Source organism: Magnolia sinica, chromosome 1 (genome assembly GCF_029962835.1).
Source record: "Magnolia sinica isolate HGM2019 chromosome 1, MsV1, whole genome shotgun sequence".
NCBI classification, from domain to species: domain Eukaryota; kingdom Viridiplantae; phylum Streptophyta; class Magnoliopsida; order Magnoliales; family Magnoliaceae; genus Magnolia; species Magnolia sinica.
The window spans coordinates 125573786-125598481 of record NC_080573.1 but is presented as its reverse complement, the minus strand read 5'-3'; the positions used below and the strand labels follow the sequence as shown (position 1 = coordinate 125598481).

Sequence of the window (24696 nt, the reverse complement as noted above, 5' to 3'; positions counted from 1 at the left end):
AACCCAGCCCGTTTATTCACTTCTACTGATCCAGCAGAAGCACTTACTATGCATATGGTTGGATTTATTGATGTGTTCGAAAGAATGATTCCAAATAGAGAAGAACGGGACAAGATCTCAACTTTCCTAGGCTTCTATACAAAGAGTGAGGGGATATTCTCAAGGGATATCGTAATAAGGCATCGGACAATGAAATTACCCATTAAGTACAATTACTATGAATGTTAGTCTTAGTGTCTTACAAGTAGTTTTTCTACAAAGTGTCTCTAACCTACTTAAACAGTTTTTCTCAGTTGACTGGTGGACTGCCTATGGAGTGGACCCGAACAGGAAAGATCCAGCTCTAAAAAAGCTAGCTATGAATTCTTGGACTCACTTGTTCTGCTAGTGGTTGCGAGCGCAATTAGAGCACGTTCGAGGCGGTAAGTTTAGAAATTGTAAACTTCAATTTTTTAGTGTAAGGCCTAAGCTAAATTAATTACCTAAATAGCTAATGCCAAATGCGCTTTCTTTCATGCAGATTTATACCAAGAAAATGAATCGCCTTGAGCAAAAAAAGTTCAACAACTTGGTTTTCGTTCAATACAATCAAAAATTGCGAGAACGATTCCAAACTAGGATAGAAAAGCCTAGTTTCTTTAACCATATCTGCTTAGATGAGTTGGATGCAGATAACGAGTGGCTCGTAGAGACGGAGGACCCGGTATTTGCTAGAGAGGACCTAACATGGGCGCAAGTTGAAGATGTCGCATACAGATCGACACCTGGTGAAGGTACCACTCGAAGGCGAAGGACGGCGGGGAGTCGGGGGGCGAGTAGTAGCCGTCAACCCGTTGAAGAGATTGAGGAGATGAAAGATGGAGATGGTGATAATGATCAAGCTGAAGATCCACCATTGGATGTTGATGAAGTATTAGTACATACAGAAGATGAAGAAACGGAAGAAGAAGCAGTGTATGTGGAAGAAGGAGATAACTCGGATGATGATCGTGATGATGATGGTGGTGGTGATGTGCCACAATGGCAAATAGGTCAATATATATAGTATATAATTAGATGCATAATAAATAAATGACTTTTTCATTTTGTTTACTAAGTGTGTTGATATTGATTGTTGATGTAGTGTTGAATGTTGAATGTTGAATGATGATATTTCATATTTGTTAAGTTGACTATATTGTAGAATGTAGAATTGTTGATGAATGATGACTTAATATTTAATTCATTATATAATTGGTTTTATTTTACTTAAATTAAATGTATTGCAAGGGCCAAGGGCATATAATAATTTATTCATTTTTTTTCTTAATTTCTCCCTATTTTTCTTTTTTTTAAAATTTTTTGAAAAAATTTATATTAAAAAAATTGTGCGATTGTGCGATTGCATATGCGATTTGACAACATTGGGTTCATCGTATCATCTAAGGGCATGAGAGCAGACCCCAAGAAAGTCAGGGTCATAGTTGAATGGCTTAAACCATGCAATATTCACGAGGCGCGAAGCTTTCATAGCTTAGTAACTTTTTATAGGTGGTTCATCAGAGGATTTAGCACAATCATGGCTCCCATCAAGGATTGCATCAAGAAAGGGGAGTTTTTATAGACTAAAGCTGCCGCTAAAGCATTTAAGGAGATTAAGGGCAAGATGAGCGAAGCCCCCGTCATGCGCCTTCCAGACTTTTCCAAAGTCTTTGAGGTTGCGTGTGATACATCTAGGATAGGTATGGGTGGAGTGCATAGTCATAAAGGGCTCGTTGCTTATTTTAGTGAGAAGTTGAATGAGGCAAATCAACGGTATTCCACCTAAGACAGAGTTCTATGCGGTCGTCCAATCCTTATGCCATTAGCGACATCGTTTATTACCCCAAGAATTTGTCTTGTTCTCTGACCACGAGATCTTACGGTACCTCAACTCCTAGAAAAAAACTAAACCCTAGGCATGATAAATGGGTCTAATTTCTTCAGGAATATTCTTTCGTTCTTAAACATAAGGCTGAAGTTAAGAACAAACATGTTGATGCACTTAGTCATTATGTGGCGCTACTCCAAAGTATAAGAGTGGAAGTGACCGGGTTTGAGTGGTTGAGAGAAGAATATCCATGCCCAGACTTTAGTGAGTTGCATGCGTTACTATGAGATGGTCAATCGACTGACAGTCATGGGTTTGTCATCATTAATGAGTTTTTATTTAAAGACGACATACTTTGCATTCCCCGTACCTCCTTCCGTGATTTCCTAGTTTGAGAACTTCATGTAAGAGGGGTAGCCAGTCATTTGGGGAGGGACAAGACCATTACCCTTGTGGAGGATAGATTCTATTGGCCAAGTCTCAAGCGAGATGTCACCAAGATAGTTAGGCAGTGCAGGACTTGTCAACTGACGAAGCAGAGAAAGCAAAATATAGGATTGTATACGTCTTTGCCAATTCCCCATGCTCTGTGGCAAAGACAATAGTATGGATTTCGTGTTGGGCTTACCAAAAACTATCAAGAAACACGATTCCGTATTTGTGGTTGTGGACCATTTTTCCAAAATGACCCATTTCATTTCGTGCTCGAAAATGTCAGAGGCCTCCAATGTGGCTAAACTTTTCTTTGGGAGGGTAGCATGTTTGCATGGTCTACCTAAGACCATAGTGTATGATCGTCGTGATGTACGCTTTATGAGCTATTTTTGGAAGACACTATGGCACATGATGGGGACAAGTCTTCAATTTTCATCTACCTATCATCCTCAAACAAACGGTCAAACTGAGGTCGTTAATAGGAGTCTTGGAAATTTGCTTAGATGCCTTGTGGGTGATCACGTCAGAACTTGGGATACTGTTTTGCCTATAGCTGAGTTAGCATATAATAGTTTCATTAATAGGTCCATAGGCATGAGTCCATTTGAGGTTGTACATGGCTACAAACCTAGGAAACCTGTAGATCTCATCCCTGTCTGTGTCCCATAAGCCATCTGAGTCAACACATGAGTTTGCACGTCACATACATGAGTTGTATAGTGAAATGAAGAAGCGGATTAACTTTAATGAAAAATACAAAGCATTTGCTGATTTTCATCGCAGGTTTCATGAATTCCAAGTAGGAGATTACGTCATGGTTCGTATGCAGCCGGATCGGTTCCCACATGGGGCTATTAAAAAGTTGCAAGTGCGTAATGCAAAACCATACAAAATACTGCAGAAATTGGGTCCTAATGTGTACGTAGTAGAACTTCCACCTACCATGGGAATTAGCTATACTTTTAATGTGAAAGATCTAGTACGATACAAGGGTCCTGCTACTTCGCCTTCTGATCCATTCTCAGGCCATCCCCCTGACCATGACCTAGTCCCTAACCTATTGCCCCTACCTGACCAATCATCCCATCCTTTGCCACCCTTACCCTCCTTGCCTGCTCAAAGTGAACAAGTTGAGGACATACTAGATGCACAAGCGGTTTCCACTGACCATGGGGGATTTCAGAAATTCCTCGTCAAGTGGAAGCACAGGTTGATTTCAGATAACACTTAGATTACAGAGGACGAGCTACAACATTTGGATTCAGACATCTTGGAGCGCTACATGAGTTTTAGTCCACCAGAGGCGAACTCTTCTCAACCGAGGAGAGTTAATGAGAACATCACTTCACTTAACACCTTTGCGTACGTATCAGAGGAGGAGGCGGGCCGCACCAATTTTTCTATGGCTAGGTGAGTACCCATGATCATGTTGAAGACCCCATGTGCATGTGCGGGTATCCGGAAGACCCCACACTGGGAAGATACACATGGGTTGCTTTAGGGAGTGATTTGGATCGTCGAATTCGAGAGACGTGACAATCGGGCCATTGAATCGCATGGATCGCATGATCGGGTCATTGATCGTTGATCGTCTTTATCATTTTTTGACATTATTATCTTTTAGGATTTAGTTTATGATTATTTAATGTTTGGACACCTTGTGAGTGATTTTAGTTGATTTTTCATTAGACTAGAGTCATTTTTGTCAAAACTCATGATACAGGGTTTAAATTATGATTTCGAAAAGTTCTTGAGGCTATAAAAGAAAGGGGCGTGTGACATCTCTTTAGTTGGTTTTTTCTTTAAAAGAGAGAGAGAGAGAGAGAGAGAGAGAGAGAGAGAGAGAGAGAAAGCTCCTTGCTTACTTCTCTCATCTTCATGTGATTTGAGGATGACTTATATGTGAATTGGAAAGAAGATTGGTGCGAAGCTAATCTTCATCAACGGAGGTGCGAGGCTTCCTTCTATCCCCCACACTCTCATCCCTTCATCAACCATCGAGGTATTCTTCAAGTTCTTCGATCTTCTTCATTCCAAGCCATCAACATCCTTCCAATCCTCATCCCTTATTCATCTATTGACGAGCCAAACCCTAGAAACCAAAACCTCACATACCTAGCCCACACGTGTGACCATACGGCCACACATGTGAACCCATAGGGTCGGTCATACCGCCCCACTCTTGTCCATTTGGCTTTCCACTACCCTTGCATTAAAACTCTACTCTCTCTTCTCCAAACCCTAACTCTAAACCTATAAATCCCTAATCTTCCTATTCCCCCAAATTACTAAACCCTAGTTCTTCACATTCTACAATTATGCCCAAATCCTTACATTTCCTCCATCCAAAACCCTAATTCCCTTATCATAGTACCTAAACCCTTTAATTTCTTTATCCAATTTACCTATCAACTCTAATTCCAAGTTTTCCCCAATTTTCCTAAATTCCAATTTCACCCTAGTTAGTATTAGACATTCCCCTTTGAAATAGGCTTAATCTTATGCTATTTGGATGTCCCTACATCCATAAGATCCCAGTTTCCCTTATTTAATGGTCTTGTAGAATTATGCTTGGTAACCTAGGCAAAAATTATGCATGATCTTCTCTTGGGATTTTGGTATTTGTGATGATGATAGGAAGTTTTGTACTTTTTATTAATTAATTTAATTTTGTTAGTTGATCTCACACGATATTTGAGTTGATGCATCGGTCCTACATCACCATGTATTGCAATAGTAGTCAGCGTTTGAGTTGGGAAGTTTTGACTATGGTACTTCTGTTATTAGCTTTTTTTTCTTTTTTTTTCTTTTTTCTTTTTTTGGAAAAGGATTTTGTTGGATGCATTTCATGGTCCATGGACGTCTAAAAATCCCAATGCAAGAACTCAGACATTGATTTTTCCAGTTCCTATTCCAAGATTCTACTGGTGGGTAATTGTAAAACGTAAACCGTTTAACTTCCTAAAAAAACAAAGAATCTGTAGAAAAATATAAAAGAAAATAAAATATGAAGAATTTTAATTTATGAATAATACAATAATGGGGAGACAGTAACACAAATCTGTCACACTACATTCTTGATGTCCACTGTTCCTGGTATTCCAACATATGAAATAAAGAAATAAGATAATATAGAATACTGCAGTAGAAAGTTACAAACCGAATCAATCATAACATGGAAGAGTTCAGCTTCCGGATAGCTGAGTGCGAGCGGAACTGCAACTCCTCCACTTAGCCAAGTGCCCAGCATCCCAGCAACAAATTCGGCAGAAGGTTTAGCTACAATTCCTATCCGAGCTCCATCGAGATATCGTGTTCCTCTAGTGCATTTTAATGAGGAAGAGTTTTCATTTGTTTTCCCATCATGCACCTGAATAAGAAAAGAAACATTACACTGATAAAATGCCTGGTTAGAAAAATATCACAAAGATCCACCAGAGTAAAGATGAGATGTCATTCACAACCACATCCCATGTACAAAGCATCATGGAAATGTAGATAGTTCAAGAATGTAACACCTTTGCCAGGTAGGAATTGACAAAGAAACTAAGATATAAAGTGATGATCACTTAATTCGACCAATTATATTATCAGCTAATATATATCTTTTTTTAATGGTTACCAGCTAATATTTATCAAAGCCAATTGCACCCAAACAATAGGATGATAGTTTTTTTTTTTCGAAACGAATAGGATGATAGTTAATTAGGAAATGGAGAATATAATTGGTCATAACTGTGAAACTGGAATTAACATTTTCGTCATATGCAGATAGGCATTCACTGTTCAACTTACACCATTGAAGTCACCACCACATAGTAAGTTGGATAGCCTACAAGCAGATGAGATAAGTTGAGCATAAGAGTAACTCTTCTGCCCAATTCTTAGAGCAATCCTTTCATGTTCTGCAGAACCTTGCCTAACAGTTGCTTTGACAATCTCCATGAACGGAAGAGACGATGAACCTGTAGCATTCGATTTAAAGCAGAAAATGCAGAAACATTCAGCAATTCCATATGACGTAAAATATCAACTGAACATGAGATATCCACTCCATCTTACCTATAACTCCTATTATGGAACTCCCGCAGATGCTGACAACATTAAACCTAACATGTGCATGTGTACCCAAGTCCATGTGGTAGTCTAGAGTATCTAGACATTAGACAGTAGTTTTTTTTTTTTTTTGAGAAGTGACAACATTTTATTAAAAATCTCGCGAAACACGAGAAAAGAATACAACCCCAACACAAAAACAAGAAACGAGGAGCAGCCGAAGCCACCAACACGTATCCACAGGAAAGATATAAATCAAGTCTAAAATGCTAGGAATCTATGTGACAAGGACCATCCATTTTCTAGAAAAGAGATATGCCAAGCACGAATTCAGACTGCTATTAGAGAAGAAAAATCTCAACGAACTTTTCTTTTGATCTTTCTATATGTTATTTACATAGTTTAAAGTACTTCAATAGTTTAAAGTATTTCAATTTATCTCATTACATTCTGTATATCTTAAGTTTCATGACTATTATTTGTAGTGTAGTTCATCCTTTAATACTATCATACAATTCTCTGCAGGAGTTGTCCCATTGGGTTCTGCACGCCTGTCTATCCAGCAACCTGGATCCACATCTACCACCGTCACCACACATGACAGAATGCATGCTCATTAAATGATATGGTAAATGTCAGAAGATGCTAGGGACAAAACTGTAGAAGCAAAAAATATAAAGAAAAAATTACTACATGTGAACACATACCACTCTCTTTAAAGATATAATAAAAAGATTGCCATGTGAAAGACACAACCAAGAGGGCAAATTCAGCAATTCTTCATGATGTGACTTGGGATTTGAGAATACTTTGGGATTCACCAAGATATTGGAGCAAACCAACTGGACTATAATCAAGAGAATACTGTCACAAGCATTTGGTGTTGGTCCCATCTCAATCAGATGAGACATTAAATTTTTTTACCTTTTCCATCTAGGGGCATTGAGGTTTTACCATTAGTTAGGGTATTTCTATTTAAAGCAATTTCAATATAGCAGTTCATTTTAATTGAATCTCCATTGAGAGATCAGAAAGTAGTAGGTTTTGAGTCACATTTCAGTAGTTATTTATAGGTTTTGAAGTGTTATTAAGTCATTTAGTTGGGTTTGGAAGAAGCTAGTCTCTATTTGTTTCCCTTCTTTTGTGAAGGATAGATAATTTTATTAAGTAGAAAAAAAAAAAAAAAAAAAAATTGCAAGAGGGGAATCAATTTCCCTATTACAAGATTATGCATCATGCTCCCTTTCATAGCTTAGCAGAGACAACCGCATTTTCCTTTCTATCACATGAACGAATGAAACCAAGATGGTTCCTTCTAATTCTCTAATTGCTTTGATCCACCGAAAAGGGTGTCACGGATAGTAATTGGCAGATTCACCCCATCTAACTGCATCCACAGAGTTGCCTTCAACAATTGAAGGGGGAGAATTTCGACAAAACAACTCCTTCAACCCAATCCAAAGAGCATGTGCCTCCGCCTCATTAAAATCAACAGTCCAACAAACCCAGCATAAGCCCCTTGAACCTAATCCAAACTGTTCCGAGTAATTCCCCGTATCCCAGCTGGACTCGGTTAAATTTTGAGCTTCCACATATCACTGGGTAGGGGTAAAAGATCTTAAGAATATGAATAGGGCTCTTTTAAGAAATTGCAAGCATATCAAGAACTTTGAGCTTCCACATATCACTCAGTTAAATTGCAAGCATCATCAAGAAGGTGGTGCAGGGGTAAAAGATCTTAAGAATATGAATAGGGCTCTTTTAGGAAAATGGATATGGAGATTAGGGACGAGAAGAAAAGAGCCTTTGGAATATTCTTATCAAAAGTAAATATGGTACGTCAGAGGGTGGCCGGTGGACAAAAGATTCATCTCTTTACAGCGATCCGCATCAATGGAGGGGCATTCTTCGTATGAAAAGGGAAGTTCTCAAAGGTATTGGTTTTGAGCTAGGTAAGGGAGACAACATTCTGTTTTGGGAAGATTTATGGGTGGGGGAGGTGCCTCTGAAAATAGGCTTCCCGAATATCTTCCTTCTTGCTCCTAACAAAGCTGTTTCTGTTGCTGATTGTTATGATGTTACTGCTGGAAAGATAGTTTGGAATGGGGAGTGTAGAAGACATCTTCAAGAATGGGAGATTAGTGAATATGTGGAGCTTCTTCTTTGCATTCAGAAATCAATGCTGAATCTCCTATGTGCTGACAATCTTATTTCGAGACTGGATAAGTCCAGTAAATTTTCAGTCAAAGTGCTATATAATCTGCTCCATAATAACCCTGCTGTCAAGGATGATCAAATCTTAAGCAACATTTGGAAATACTTGGTCCCTCCAAAGATATCCTCTTTTGGCTGGTTGGTTGGAAAAAAGAAAATCCTGCTGATTGATAATTTGAGAAAAAAGGGGATGCAACTAGTCAACATCTGTTTATGTTGTATGAAGAATGAAGAATCGGTAGATCATCTGCTCGTTCATTGTCCTTTCATTGGTAAGATATGGTCTGATTTTTTTTTCGTGCTTCAAAATCAGTTGGTGTCTAGCTGGCTCGGTGGATAATCTTCTATCAGCCTGGCATGGGGTCTGTATAGGAAAGATCAGGACGAGACTTTGGAGCATGGCTATTTTGGCAGTCTGGTGGTCTATGTGGGAAGAAAGAAATGGGAGATGTTTCAGGGATACTTCGAATTCTGTAGAGGTGGTTGCGTCCAATGCAAAGTGTCTTCTAAGAGAATGGGCTGTTAATGTAACATCCTTGAAGGATTATGATTTTCGCTTTCTAGGAGGTTAGCTGAGTTTGCTTTCTCAGCAGACTCCTCCTCCTTTGTATCTTGTTTTAGTTTTAATATACACTCCATTATCTTTTTTTAAAAAAACATACCCTTGGTTTGGGATTTCCACACAAACTAGGGCCTCAAAGAAACACACCTGTCCTCAATAACCTCCAACCATCCTCTATAAAGGTCCAAGGCGTGAACCCTCTTCAACTTCTCTGCAAGGAATAGCCCAACAATATGATTTTACTTTTCACAGACTCAACCACCGAAGCAATGGTATCCATTTTATTTTCGAAGGCTCTATTATTCCCCTCCATCCAAATTGACCACCACACCATTGGCATAGCCAGTTTCCACAGAATCTTACCTTTCTCTGAATAGAAACCAATATTCCGGGCATCTACAAGATCTTGTGCCGTCTCCTGCATCACCTAATGAACCCCAAAAAGACCAAAAGTGGAGAACCAAACCCCAGGAGTGAATTGGCAATGAATAAGAAGATGACCGACAGTCTCCTCCACTCTTAGGCACAAATAACATACATTGACAATAACTCTTTTCCTGTGTTGGAGGTGATCAATCGTGAGGATATTGTTGCAGCCCACCACCCAAAAGAAGGCAGCAACCCAAGGAGGGCAACTAAGCTTCCAAATCTGGTAGATGGGGGCAAAATGTGGTCCCCTAACACAACAAACTTGATCAACAAAAGAGAGAACTGAGAAAACTCCAAACAGGTCCCACAACCATGCTCTTGTTATCGATTCCACTAGTCAGAATAAGACCTCTTCTGATAGAGACAAAAGACTCACGTACGCTTCGAGCCTCTAAGATAAATTGGATATTCCACACAAGTTGACCGTCCGATGTAGAGTAGCAGCTGAGAACTGAGGCATCCTCATCCACTAGCAGCCCAAATATATTGTGAAACTGATATAAGAGTAGATGGTCCCCCATACCAAGTATTTATACAAAAGCAAACTCTAGCACCATTACCGCTTTTATATCAGATTCCTTCTTTAAAAGGGGGCAACAACTTTTGAATATCCCTCCAAACAGTTGACATTCTATTAGATGGTCTGATACAAATGTCCCACCCATGGGCATCTGCGGCATATTTGGCAGACAATACTTACTTCCATAAGCTATTAATCTCCACAGAAAATTGCCAAAGCCACTTACCCATGAGAGCTCTGTTCATATTTTTCAGGTTTCTAATTCCCATGCCTCCCTTTTTCAAAGGTACAAACCCTTTTCCAGTCGATTAAATGGTACTTTCATTTATCACCCATGCCTTGCCAAATCCCTTTGGATGTTTCCCATAAAATTCACTACACTTGCCAGCCATGAAATAGAAAGGCATATTCACCAGTGTTAACTTAATCCAGGTAATTATATTGCCTAGAGACATAATGCACTTCCAAGCTGACCATCTTCACTCAATTCTTTCCACCATTGGATCCCAAACATGGTATTCAAAAACAGTTACTTAAAGGAAATGGTGGGAGCTGTTGCATGATACGGGGTTGTAACTGCTATTCTGAAAAAGAAGGCCCATAATGGACTTGTAACGAGCCCGCAATAGGCCAATACAGGACCATAACGGGCCGATACAGGCCTGTAATAGTCCAATACGGGGATGATGCATTTTCTTCCTTTAAAAAAAATTATCATTATGAGGCTGTAATGGCTGTTATGGCCTGTGTCATCACAGCCATCGTTACTGTTATTGAATAACTTGATTCCAAAGCTTCTTGGAAGCTTTACTAATGGATAAAGAAGCCCAAAATAAGTAGATAGAAAAAAGCCCACCTTGCACCCCAAGCTAGAGGCAATGTTATTCACCACCCAAACCATCAATATGATAGCCAGTTAACTTTGTTATCTGATACGTCTTGGTACCATCTTAGAATGGTTTTTAGGTTGGAAAAAAGCTCCTGCTTAGTAATAGTATTAGACAGGAACAGGGTGTCATCAGCAATCTCAAGATGAGAAACCTAAAAACTATCATTATCACGCAAGAAGCCTTGAATTAATCCTTCACTAGATCCTTTTCTTTTCAAAGGAGTCCTTCCTCAACTCCTTCAAGAAGCATCCTACTGAGAGCCTTTGCAACGGTCACAATCAAGAAAGGAGATAGAGGGTCTCCTTGATGCAAGCCTCTAGTAGAAGCCTTTAAGGGATCCATAAATAAGAATAAAGAAGTATGTTGAGGCAACCCATTCATTGATCCAACTCCTCCACTAGATGCAAAAGCAAACCTTCAAAGCATATAATCTAAGAATCCCCAATTAACTTGATCATAAAATATTTCTAAATCAACATATGAAGCTTGCATTCCCAATTGTGTTGAAGATCAATCCATTTATGAACTATCAAAACACCATCAAAGATTTAACGACCTGCCACAATTGCCACTTGGGCTGAGGAGATCACTTCAAGAAAAAACACAAGCCATTCTTGAAGCAATGATTTTTGCTAGAGTTTTATTGAGACCACCAATAAGACTTAAGTTTGTTTGGTTGCAAGCAAAGTTGTGATTCAGACACATTCTCTTGGTTATGTTTGTCTTAGATAAGCTATCTAGGTCATGCTATCTTGGACTAGCTATTCAATTTACTGTTTGTCAAACACCATAGAACAGAGAGTGAAGAAGGATTGTGGCATATGTGGGGGAACTTGGATGGTGGCACATGTAGCACTTGTAGTGCATGTGCACATTGACACGTGTACCACATATAAGGCACTTTAAAGATTGATGATGGCACATGTGGTACATGTGTGGCACTCAAATATGGATGGTCAAATATATATCACATTTGGCACATGTGAATTATATGAATGGAACATTGTGTTCACTCATACACCGAACTAAGTATCAGCTTTCCTCATCTTTATTCCACCTTTTTTTCAATATATATATATATATATATATATATGATATCCTTGCTATAGTTAAGTTTTAGGAACAGATTGTCCTTATTTTTCTCAGTTCATGTGCATAAATGGATTAGACAAACCATAAACATGTCATCTACTCCAAACAACCTGTGCCAAGTAGAACTATGCTTGTATCCAAACATACCTTAACCCCACCAATGTCCCTTCCCTTCTGGGTATAAGGGCAATAAACAACATAACTTTCTTTTCCAATGTTGCCATTAGCATTGAACTCCATTAGAAATCCTCCAAATCTCCTCTGACGTCCTCCAACATATCCCAAAAAAAAAAAAAAAAAACCCATGACGAAAACAATCCAAACCTGGCACACAGTCTCTACTTAATTCAAAACCAACGCACCAATTCTTCTTCCAAGAAAGGCAGTTATAAATAGTCATGTCTTCCTCGGAAATAATAACGAATTAAAGATTAACAAGCTTCAACCTTTCCCAGCCTCTTGCCTTGAAGAGGGATCTCTAGAAATCCAAGATTTTAATGCATACCTCACGCTAGTTCTACACAAATATCAACTACGGTGGACTCTATAATGTTGCTTCTTCTCCAAGCCAACACTACCCTATAGAAGAATCAAGTGTTTTTATCTCATCCATTAGCCATTTAAGATGCAATCATTGCTTCCATTTAATCTCCTCTTCCCTAAACTTTTTGTTAAATCAACACGTAAGGCCTAGCATGAAGAAATTTCTTCCACCGACAGGCCTCTAGATTCTCAAGCCATACTAATAGAACAGATCTCCTCCAAAATTTTGATTTATTAGCTGCAGTAGCCCTGAAACTGGATTTTTGCAAACTATGACTTTACCTTTCATAAATTTTAATTTCAATGCAAAGCAACATCCCTTGACCTTATCTTCAAACCCTAGTCCTCTAACCACATAAAATCAAATCAAAACGTTGGTCCCCATGATTCAATTATAAAGTCTAGCACAATTGAGCAGTGATCAAAAGTAGGCTTTGGAGTAGTGGAATGAAGAACTCCAAAAATTGTGAAGCCTAATAATTGGACACCAAAAATCCGTCAATCCTTAACACGATTGGACACTTGTATCGTTTACATAGCCCCAATTGCAGGGACATCGGTTTCAAAGTGGGGAACAAGCTTCTTGGAACATAAATAAGAAGTGAACTTAATTTGGTTTGCCCTAAGAAAAAAAAAATGAATAAGAAGTGAAATCAACTTAGGTCTTCTCAAAACTAGAAATGTGAAGGGAACATAAAAGCTAATGCTATGGCCATTGGATTGCAACAATTGGTGGTATCTCAACATAAGTTGTGTCTCTCGCAAGTTATCTATGGTAGACCATTTGTCTATAGTTTGTCAAACTCATTCATGCATAAGAACCGAGGGAAATAAGAACAATATATTCCTAAAATTCGACCGTTAGCAAGAATAGCATGTCTTTACTAAAAAGGTGGAACAAATATAAGGAAGGCTTATCCCTAGTTCAGTATATGAAGGAACACAATGTTCATTGCACATACATCACATGTGCGAAATGTGCCACATGAGTAACCGTCCATATTCAAGCACCCCACATACACCACATGTGCCACCATTAATCTTCAAGTACCTTACATATGCCACATGTGTCAAATGTGCACATTTGCCATAATGTTGAATGTGCCCCCAACCAGCTTGAACTCCCTATGCCACATTCCATCTTTACTCTCTATTCTAGGTGTTTGACAAATTGGCAATAGATCAACTAGTCCAAATAAGCATGACCTAAATAGCATATTCAAAACAACATAACCTAGATGACCTATTCAAGACAGCATGACCTAAAGAACTTGTGCCATACACAACTTTGCATGCATCTAAACAGCTACTAAACTTCACAACTTGGCTCCCATTTGTTACCTAAGTACGCGAAATTTCAGCCAATACCTACACTTTACAACAGTAAACAATTCGGATCTCTATATTTACAAATCACACCACAAGAAACTAATTCAAATACTAACTCACCACCACTAGGCTCTTTCTCATAATTTCATTATTCATGTGTTGTTTTCATGTTGATGCATCTCATCTCTTACCCTAACAAGAAAATCAAAATAGGAAAATGAAATTCTCTCTATTCATTGCCATCATTAGTCGTTCACTGCTTCAATCCACAATCAAGCATAAATGCATTATCATCACAAACAACATGAAATTACTAGATCATCAAACTAAACTTGCCAACTTAATGGAAACAAAAAGTAACCGATTTAATTACATTATTATGAACAGTTCCATTCACAAGAAGTAACTATAGAAATTATCAATTTTTGTCATTACAAAAACCGAAAATCCTTGCTTGCTAATTGCTGCTGTAACACCTTGGTTTTGCTATGCCCCATGCACCTTTAAACATGGCACACGTGACAACCAGGCACGTGTGTGAGACATCTGATCAATGCATAAAGTAAGCACCTTGAGGGTCATGACTTAGTGCAAAAATCAAGCTGTTCAACTCCTCAGGTGGACAACCCCTGCATAGAAAATGTAGGGCTCGAAATAAGTTGCCAGTGGCCCAAATTCAACATACAGACATGACCCACATGATGAATAGACCAATCTGATTTTTGCGCCAGGTCGCCTCCACAGAGCGGACAACCTTATGCATGGGTCAGATGTCCGACATCACCTTATTGTCCAGGATGCCACGTGTAAATGCGACTATCATGCTAGCAAATCCCAAAAAAATTAAAAAAAATTAAAAAAAGATAATTCAACAGGAAATTTCATAACAGAAGAAAAGAAAGAAAGAGATTCCAGCTGCGAGTAACCGAAATTTATTTCGAAACAACCTAATTCAACTACACTATATATATATATATATATATATATATATTTCCACTTCAAGAAAAGAGGTAGTTCGACATGAAGATTCCAGAAAGCAGAGAAAAACGAATCCGTAAAGAAGGAAAAGGAGAAGAGAACATACACGAAGAAGAGAATCGAGGAGAATGTGAGAGAGAACAAAACCTAGGATTTCTTGGAAACCCTAATGCTCTGGAAGTAGGTGGAGAGAAGGGAGGAGAGTTTGGGCATAAAAGGAGAAGATGAAGGCGGAGAATATAATTTGAGTGATAGGTGTTAGGTTTGAAAGAGGTCATTAGATTTCATTAAATGGATACTGCAGCTACCTTATGTACTTTTCACATTTCATGTGATATCCAAAGAGCTTTTACATCCCAAAACCTTTTGGGGAGCTGCAAAATTCGAACACGTTTTCGGAGGTTTTTGTCGGGAAGAGATGAGTCTGGGATGGGTTGACTACTTTGTCAGTTTATCACCATTTTAAAATTGGTTGAGTCGCCTCTCGTGCGGCGCAACGGCGGGTACTGGGTACCCCCAACCAGGACAGGGCAGAGCCAGAGACGGGCGGGGATTGGGCACTATCCCCACCAGGACATGGTGAGAGACGGACGGTTCTGTCGGAGGCTCTGTTGGGCCCACATTCATGCATATGTTTTATCCACGCCGTCCATCAATTTTGAAAAATCATTTTAAGTGAGGAATTCAAAAATGAGGTATATCAAAAACTCAATTGATCTACGCCACAAGAAACAGTGAGGATTGAATGCCTGCCGCTGAAAACCTCTTAGGAGCCTCGGAGTTTTGGATCAAGCGGATATATATGTTTTCCCTTTCATAGAGGTGTACTTGACTTCATAAATAGGTTAGATGGCAAATAAACCTCACCGTGTGCCCTAAGAAGGCTTCATCGGTGGCATTGGAGCCTCTGATCTGACTTTTTTTTGGGATCATGCCCTCAAAATGATCTTTCAAAATGGATAACTAGCCTAGATAAAACACATATATCACGGTGGGCCTGACAGAACTCCTGAAAAGATTATTCATCTCTAGCGAGATCTTAGCGAGGGTACCGATTCCAGGACACGGATTGCGTCCTACCTCCGCCTGGACAGTAATCCATCTCGGCAGGGCTCTGTGGGGCCCACCATGATATAATTATTTTATCCAAACCGTTAATCACTTTTTTCAGATCATTTGAAGGTATGATACAAACATTGAGAAAGGTAAAAGGCTTAAGTGGACAACAAAGTGGGGATTTAATGTCCACCATTAAAAACTTCTTGGAGCTAGAGAAGTTTAGGATCAAGCTAATATTTGTTTTTTCACTTCATCCACGTCTACATGACCTTATTAATAGGTTGGATGATGATAATAATAAAAAAAATATATAATCACGGTGGCCCTTAGAAAGCTTTCAACGGTGGGTGTCATTATCACTACAGCTTCCTCCGGTGTGGTCCCCTGGAGCTGTAGACCTGCTTCAATTTTATATACATACCTTAAAATGATTTGGGAAAAGCAATTAATGGCTTGGATAAAACACTTACATCACGGTGGGCCCCACAGAGCCCTGCCCGGACGGATTACCCTTCAGGTGGGGGTAGGACGCAATCTACGTCCCCGAATCCACACCAGTTGTGCCATCTAGACCATCTAAATCATAGGTCCCATCTATGGCTATTGAATGGCTTGCTTGATAAGTGGTCCAAATTCAAAGAGAAAACCAAATGGGTAACCATTATAATCTTCATCAGAGTTTCTATTAGAGAGAGTTATTCGATACTCTAATGATGCATAATGCAAAGCATTTAAAAATGGCACGGTTGCTTATATTAATTCAAATTAAAGCAATTAAATTGTGAAACTTGATTTGGGTAAGTTTCAATCCAAATAAACTACGCAATGAAATAGTTCTAACATCTCATTTGTAGACACTTGTATGTTGAAACTAAATTCAATCTTCTACTTGCCAAGATAGGAATTTTCTATTTATGCCAGTATGATTGGGTCACATTATCACTTGACTATATTTAATGTAGCAATGCTGACAATATTAATAATGTTGTAGACCGAACACAATGGAGGAAAATAGGAAATTCTATAGTTTTATTTTCAACCCTTTAATAAATCTAGAGCAAATTGGTAAAAAAAAAAAATAATCTTGGGCACACTTTCTCACCCACACACAACAATGGGCACCTCACCCCACGGCCTTAGTATTGAAACTTTTGTGAGACTACCACAACTAATCTGGTAGTTGTATTTAATTTAGAAGCAAAATTTAAGTGCTTGTGTATCCTTACCCTGTGCAGAGTATCACTCTTTTGGTTACACAGCTGGGTCAGCGATTTAACGGTCTAGATTGCCTCACAACAATGTCTTGTTTAGGGTTTAAGAGTCACCACCATGTTTTTAAAATGAACAAACATAGAACCATAAGGCCAACCCGTTTGGTACGGAGAATGGCTCTTAGTATGTTTTCGTCAGTTTAGCTGCAGAAGGAAGCGGACGAGGACGAACTGGGCTCGACTTGAACTAGAAACAAGAAGGGGTTTTGAGTGGCCTTGGTGATGTATGGGTTTTATCCGCACTATATTTCTCCATGTCATTTTAGAGTATAAGCTCAAAACGGAGGTAGATTCAAGGCTTAAGTAGGCCACAGTAAAGGAAGTGGTGGTGATAATGATGCTCATTGTTAAAACTCTTTTTAGGCTTAATATGATATTTATTTGTCATCCAACTTAATCTTAAACTCCCATAAATGAAGGGAAACAAAAAATATCTGCTCAATTCAAAACTTATGTAAACTCAAAGAAGTTTTTGACACCACGGGTTGTTTGACACTATGAATTTGGGGAGATTTGAAGCCCCTAGTTGTTTGGCACCACAAAGTACATGGGGGTTCCAAATCCCTCAATTAGGGGGTTTGAAATCTAAGGTGAGACCTTAGATTACATCTAAAATTATTTTTATAGATGCATGTATAACATGTGTATCACTAGACTATTAATCTATTAGACACATGACCTACTAAGGATATCCTAAAATAATTAGATTATCAATTGCATCACTATAATTACTTTAATACGATGATTAGTACCATCCGAACATTGTCCATGTAAATTAACAATTAAAAATTATTGATTAATCATTCAGACGTGATCTTGTGCTTGTAGTCCATTCAAGACTTGGAATTTCATCATTTTTTGGCAAAGTATATATTTCAACGGGCTTATGACAACCATTGTGTCACAAATTACATGAGTTCACTAATTAGAGATATTAAAATTGATTTAGTAATTAAGTTCAAACCCCTGCAGGTATACTATAAATAGCTATATTTGGATTAAAGTTTATTCTCAATTTAAGATGCCAAACACAACAAGAGAATTTCAAATTCAGGGAGTTTCGAATCTAGGGGGTTTCAAATCCACGCTCCGAAACAAGTCTTAAGAGTTTAATCTCCCCTGTGTGGTCCGCTTGTGTCTTGATCCTCCTTAGCTGCAAGCTGTCTCTTAAAATGACATGGTAGGGTAGATAAAACCCATACATCACGGTAGCCACTCAGAGCCGGCGTGGATAAAACCCATGCATCATGGTGGCCACTTAGAGCCCCTGCCAGTTCCTGGCTCACAGGCAAGGGTAGGATGCAATTCGTGTCGGAAGTGGAAACGGATTGGCTACCCCCCTCCACCAGCCAATGGCTGGTGGTAGGTGCTATGTGGGTCCTACCATGATGTATGTATTTCATCTATGCCGTCCATCTATTTTTACATATCATTTTACTATAGGGGACCAAAAATTAGGTATATCTCAATTTCAAGTGGACCACATCACAGGAAACAGTGTTGAATGAGTGTGGACCAGTAAAAACCTTTTTGGAACCATACAAGTTTTGGATAAGGATGATCTTTGTTTTTTCCCTTCATCTGGTCCTTTATGACCTAATCAACAGATTGGATGTCAAATAAACAGTACATTTGGCTTTAGGAGGATTCTAATGGTGGATATCCAATCACTATTGGTTTCCTGTAGTGTGTTGTACCTGAGATTTATATCCGTCTCAGCTTTGGGATAAAGACCTGAAATGATATTTAAAAGTGGATGAACCAAATGGATGAAACAAATACATCATGGTGGGTCCCCCACAGAACCGACCATCAACAACGGGGCTGATGGCAGGGGAGTAGCCAATCCGTTTCCGTTGGAAGTTAGTCACTCGTTACTGGGGGAGCGGATTACGAAGACCAAAGGCCGTGAGAAATCGGAGCCGCATATCTGGCAATCCGAACTTGGTAGAGTTAATACCACGAAAATCAGGCAGATGTGATCATCTGATGGTCTATACCGCTATACGAAGTTTGAAACGTTGATCGTTTTCTTCTAACTATTCATTTTATGCACAAGTTTATATTGTACGAAGGTCACATAGACCTGAGTTTTAGATACCGAAGGGATTCGATGATGAGTGGTTACGATCTCGCACACGTGTGCCGCGTTTCGACTCATGAGCTAAGTTCACTCGCGCGAGTTCACTTGGCTGATATGGCCGTGAATTTTGAGGTTTGCTAGAATACATCCCGATGTACTGAAATAGAATATGTCGCGTAACTAGCATCAGTTGGATCAGAATCCTTTTCAATGATCCCAGCCGTTTAAATGATGGGTCTCACAATTGATGGGGAATACACAAAAAATATCTCGAATAAAACATTTTAATGCTTTAATTATCCAAAGGTTAAGAATTACGTACGCATTCAAATGATGGAATGTTAAAGTAATAAAAGATTTTTTCCATTTTTTGTTATTTCACCAGTCAAGGTGTCGCCCATTGTATCAACGGTTTGGATAATTAAAATATGACCCAGGCAATACAGTGGGTAGTCTGGTAGAAAACAGGTGGGATGTACGGTAGCAAATCTCGGGAATATTTTGAAAATGAGGATTTATTTGATGGTCTGGTAGAGGATGGTGGTTCGTACACACATTCAAAGTAGCGCATCTGGTACCTATGTAACTCAGATCAAGCCGTTCAAACCATACAATCTTATTTTACTATGTCATAAATGTAAAATATGATCAATTGCATTTTATTATTCTCTGATTAGTGGCCATTTGTTTATTGAAGCCATACCATTAAATCTTTACATTTTCTGACCGTCCATTATCAGCCCATTGATAAGATAAATAAGAAATCTTAGTGCAGTTTTTTATTTTCCTATCCGTCATCTACTATTTAGACGGTACGGTTCAATTTTATTTAAATATGTACCAGGGTTATAGTTTACTAGTGCAGGTGCATTCCCATCAACATCATATCCCATCAGAAGTTATTCAAAAGGGAAGTGGATTGCGTCCTACCCCAAGATCCGTGGGGTCACCACGATGCAAACGTAGTATCCACGCCGTCCATATCTATTAATAGATCATTTTATGTAATTATCCAAAAAATAAAGCAGGTCCAGATCTCCAGGGGACCACACTAAAGGAAGCAGTGGTGATAATGACACCCACCAATGAAACCTCTCTAACGGCCACTGTGATGTTTTTTTACCATCTAACCTGTTCATAAGGTCATGTAGGCCTGGATGAAGTGAAAACACAAATATCAGCTTGATCTGAAACTTCACAGCTCCCAAGAAGTTTTTAATGGCAGAACTTAAATCCCCACTTTGTGGTCCACTTAAGCCTTAGTTCTGCCTCATTTTTGGGTTCATGCTCTATAATGATCTATAAATATGTATGGACGGCGTGGATAATACGTTTACATCGCGATGGCCCCCACAGAGTTCTGCCTGGACGGAGAGGGTAGGACGTAATCCGCTTCCATTCAAAAGCATGAGAAGCTAACATTTCGGTTGTTCAAGTCTCAACCAAAAGCGAGGTTATTTAATGTGTTTTTGGTTCAGATGGCCTTACATTAAGATGTGTTCATCAAAAGAGCCTTTACTAACTACTAACCAAATTTAAAGTTTATAAATCCAAAATAATTAATATTTTAAAAAAAAATAAATTTGAAAGACAACCCATAATTGCCCTTCAGGCTTTTGTTCCACAAAAAAGAAATATCCTTTTAGGGTGTGACTGATTTTCCAATCTCCAGGGGAATGCCCCATGAATGGTAATAAATATTTCCCTCCTTAGTTGCTACACTCTTCCTCATAATTAATTTAACGGATCAAATTTTGGGTGTAGAAATGGCAAATATTGTGAAATATTTGTGGGTCCTACTGTGATGCATATCATATATCTACACCGTTCATCTATTATATCAGATGAATTCATAATATAAGCCAAAAAAGAGGCATATCCAAAGCTCAATTGGACCATGCCATAGAAAAATATGAATCAAATACTTACCGTTAAAAACTTTCTGAGACTATTGTTTCTTTTGGTATGGGCCAGTTAAGTGTTGGATTCCTTAGTTTCATTTACAATTTTTTATATTTTGTTTTTAATTTGGTATGAATTATAAGAATTTGTGAAATGAAGTAAGTGTGTAAGAATACCATAATTGATAAATTTTTAATTGAATAACATGAATTGATTAATGTTATAATAAATGATTATTCTAATGGATGAATGTTATATGGTAGATCGATGATATTTAATGTATATTGTCAATATTTGCTGTGTACTGTTAATATTAATAGTAAATCACTAAAATTAACTGTGGACCATTAATATTTATTATGGATCGCTAATATTTTTAATGTGAATCGCAAATATTTATTATGGTTCGTTAATCTAACGAAAACAACCATAACTCTCTCGTAACATATTCAATTTAAATGATATGATATTCATTAGAAAAATGATTTAATGAACTTACAAATAACTTTAAAAAACCATCTTATTCACTCAAAAACTATATAACAACTAAACCAAGGACATAACATTTTGATCTGAAAAATTTCCCTCTGAGTACTTTGAAAGTGGAATCCTTTCAAGCATTTGAGGCTAGAGTAGAGCCAGTAATGTCAAAATCCCAAAAGATACTATTTCACGTGTATTCAGCAGGAGTATGACAGCTCGTGTCCGACATGAAAAAAAAATAACCTCTACAGTATAATGACACGGAATCCAATCTTCCGTACTTCTTCGCAGCTTACAGTATAAAGTTCTGTTGGCCCATACGACGTCTGTGTGACATCCACACCGTCCATCAGGTGGGCAGTTGGATGCTAGGCCCTGGAACCTAAAATCAGTTCGATGCAAATGACAGTGGGCCACAAACATATGGAACCATGGAGATGGGACGCCAACCATAGAATTGTGTGTAGGGCCACTATAAATGGTGTGTATATTTCATCAAACACGTTCAGCAGGTGTGATTCACGGTGATGAAATGACTGCTCGAAGGCATCCTAATCCAAAATTTGGGCAGCCAACACCACATGACCTTTGGTGCAACTTTATATTATTTCTGTTAGCATGGCTTAGTTTAGATAATCTGGGTATAATAACCGTTTAGAGAATCTAGGTACAGTATTATATTTTTTCCATTAGAGACTTTAGGTGCAATTTTATATTATTTCCATTAGCTCAGTTTAATATTTTGCTTGTACTCCCGCTTGGGAGTCTGTATTTTAAATACCTTTGATTTTTGAATTAAGGTTGTTTATACGCCGGCCGGTTAGAGTCTGCATTATTAAGTAAGAAGTCGTTGCGTGTCAACACTTATGTATTAATAACGAGGAAATCAGACTCGGTCTAGAAGTAAGAAATATGCTGCAAGCACTCACCGTTCACTAATATATAACCCCTTAGAAGCAAGTTTGCTCGGAGCCGTACGCATATATATGATAAAAAAGATGGATATTGTTTGAAGGATGCATAATTAATTTACACATGACACGTGAACTTCGGTGCATGGAGGAAATTTTCAAAGATTTGCTAATTAAGTTCTTCGCAAGCTAATTTATGCACAACATAGCCATCCAAAATAAAAAAGAAATTCAAAAATATAAAAATTATTGGGATGCTTTTATAATAGTTTAAATATCCACACCTATCATCATCGAATTCCTGCTCATCGGGTCTTTAGTTGGCATATCATTAGTAATATTTTGCTGACTTCACACTAAGGCCGCCTCACGACCATTTGATACATTTACAACCTCTTTTTTGTCATTACAAGTGGTTGTATGTATTTATTTTTTTATCTAGATATTTTATTTTATTTATTCGTTGATTATACTGTTCTTATATACAAATCAGTAAAATTGATGATCAATCTTACCTTTTACCTTGCCAGTTCACTATTGATTCACTAAGAAACATAAGTTGTTATCATCGCCAAAACAAAAAATCCTTAGCTCATGGTAAAAATATATAATATGAAAAATTAACCATTACCTTCATAAATCGCCTGATCATGATAATAATTTGTGGCTGAATAGGCATATCAACTTTCATATATTTGATTCTAATATAGCTAGTTTGGTGCCTAGGGTCATAGGCATTTAATTGATTCGAGTTGATTACAACTCTAACACGCTTCACACTTTTCACAATTACACACATTTATTTGAATTCGATCGTTCATTACACATGTGGCTACATGTCCTGATTAAATAACAACAAAAGTAATTTGAAATTTCTAGTTGTGTTTGATAGCTGATAATTGAAATGCATTGGTTTCCAAAATTATAAATGTAAAGAAATTCTATAGTATATTTACAAGATTTTAAATTATCTTACTAAATTAACTTTAATATTTTTAATTAGTGTACATACGTGACTTAGTGTATATATGTGATTTAACATACATATGTGATATTTGACAAAATGATGATAATAAGCTCGTTGAAATATATACTTTTACAAAAAATGATGAATTTCCATGCTTTGGGTGGGCCATAAACATATATCACAAACGAGCAACTAACCAATGTTTTTTAATATTTGATTTACTAGGTCAACATTTGGATTATTCGGATCATTCTATCAACACAATTTGATTGTTTTGGGTATCATCAATGTGCCACATGTATAATAGATTAATAACCTAGCAACAATTTTGTTACAGGTGCCACTCTTCTACCTTAAGAAATGAAAATGATTATAAATCATAATAAAATAGATAAACTTCAAAACACAAGAATGCTATGTATTTCAAATACCTCTGATTTCAAGGTCTCAATGCATAGCTCAGTGGTGAACGCATAACGTTTCAATATTGGAGTCATGAGTTCAAATGCCCACATAGAATGTGTATTAAAAAGAAAAAAAAAAAAGAAAAAATACATCTAATTCATTTTTAATGGGGATATCTAAAAATACTCTCCGGAGAAATATTTTAATTCTTTAATTATTTAAACGTTAAGGAGGCCGTACAAATTCAAGTGATCCAAGGGTTAAAAATATTCTGATTTTGTCTATTCACCACTCAAGGTGGGCCCATTGCATAAACAATTTAGATAATTAAAATAACCCCTTTGGTAATACGAGGCTTATCTGGTAGCAAACCTCCTGGGGGTGTACTATTGCAAACCCTGCCAATATTTGGAAAATGAAGAGTTATTTGATGGTCTGGTAGATTGTGATAGCTCATACACGATCATTTAAAATCTCACGTCTGGTATTTGTGTAACTCAATTGAACAGTTCAAACTGGACAACCTTATTGTACTATATCATAACCTTAAAATAAGATCAATTGAATGTTCTTAATTCTCTTATTAGTGGTTATTTGTTTATTGAAATCATACCATTAAATCTTTACATTTTCCCATTGATCAGATAAATAGAAAATCTTAGTGCGGTTATTTATTTTCCCACCCATCACCAATATTTGGGCAGTTCAATTTTATTTA

At 37.8% G+C, this 24696-nt stretch overlaps 1 protein-coding gene across 3 annotated transcripts in view; it reads right to left on the bottom strand.

Annotated features, from left to right (window-relative positions):
* Positions 1-15361, bottom strand: part of LOC131257366 (probable CoA ligase CCL8) — a 53010-nt gene extending 37649 nt beyond the window's left edge. The window contains exons 1-3 of one of the 3 annotated variants that reach the window (XM_058258268.1): positions 15206-15361; positions 6080-6249; positions 5445-5654 (exon numbers count right to left, since the gene is read on the bottom strand). In XM_058258268.1, coding sequence (XP_058114251.1) covers positions 5445-5654; positions 6080-6229 — 360 coding nt within the window. In that variant the 5' untranslated portion in view covers positions 6230-6249; positions 15206-15361. Of the gene's footprint in view, positions 1-5444; positions 5655-6079; positions 6250-15003 lie in introns of all 3 variants that reach the window. The other 2 variants (XM_058258258.1, XM_058258265.1) reach the window with 2 other exon arrangements.
* Between the last annotated feature and the right edge of the window lie 9335 nt (positions 15362-24696).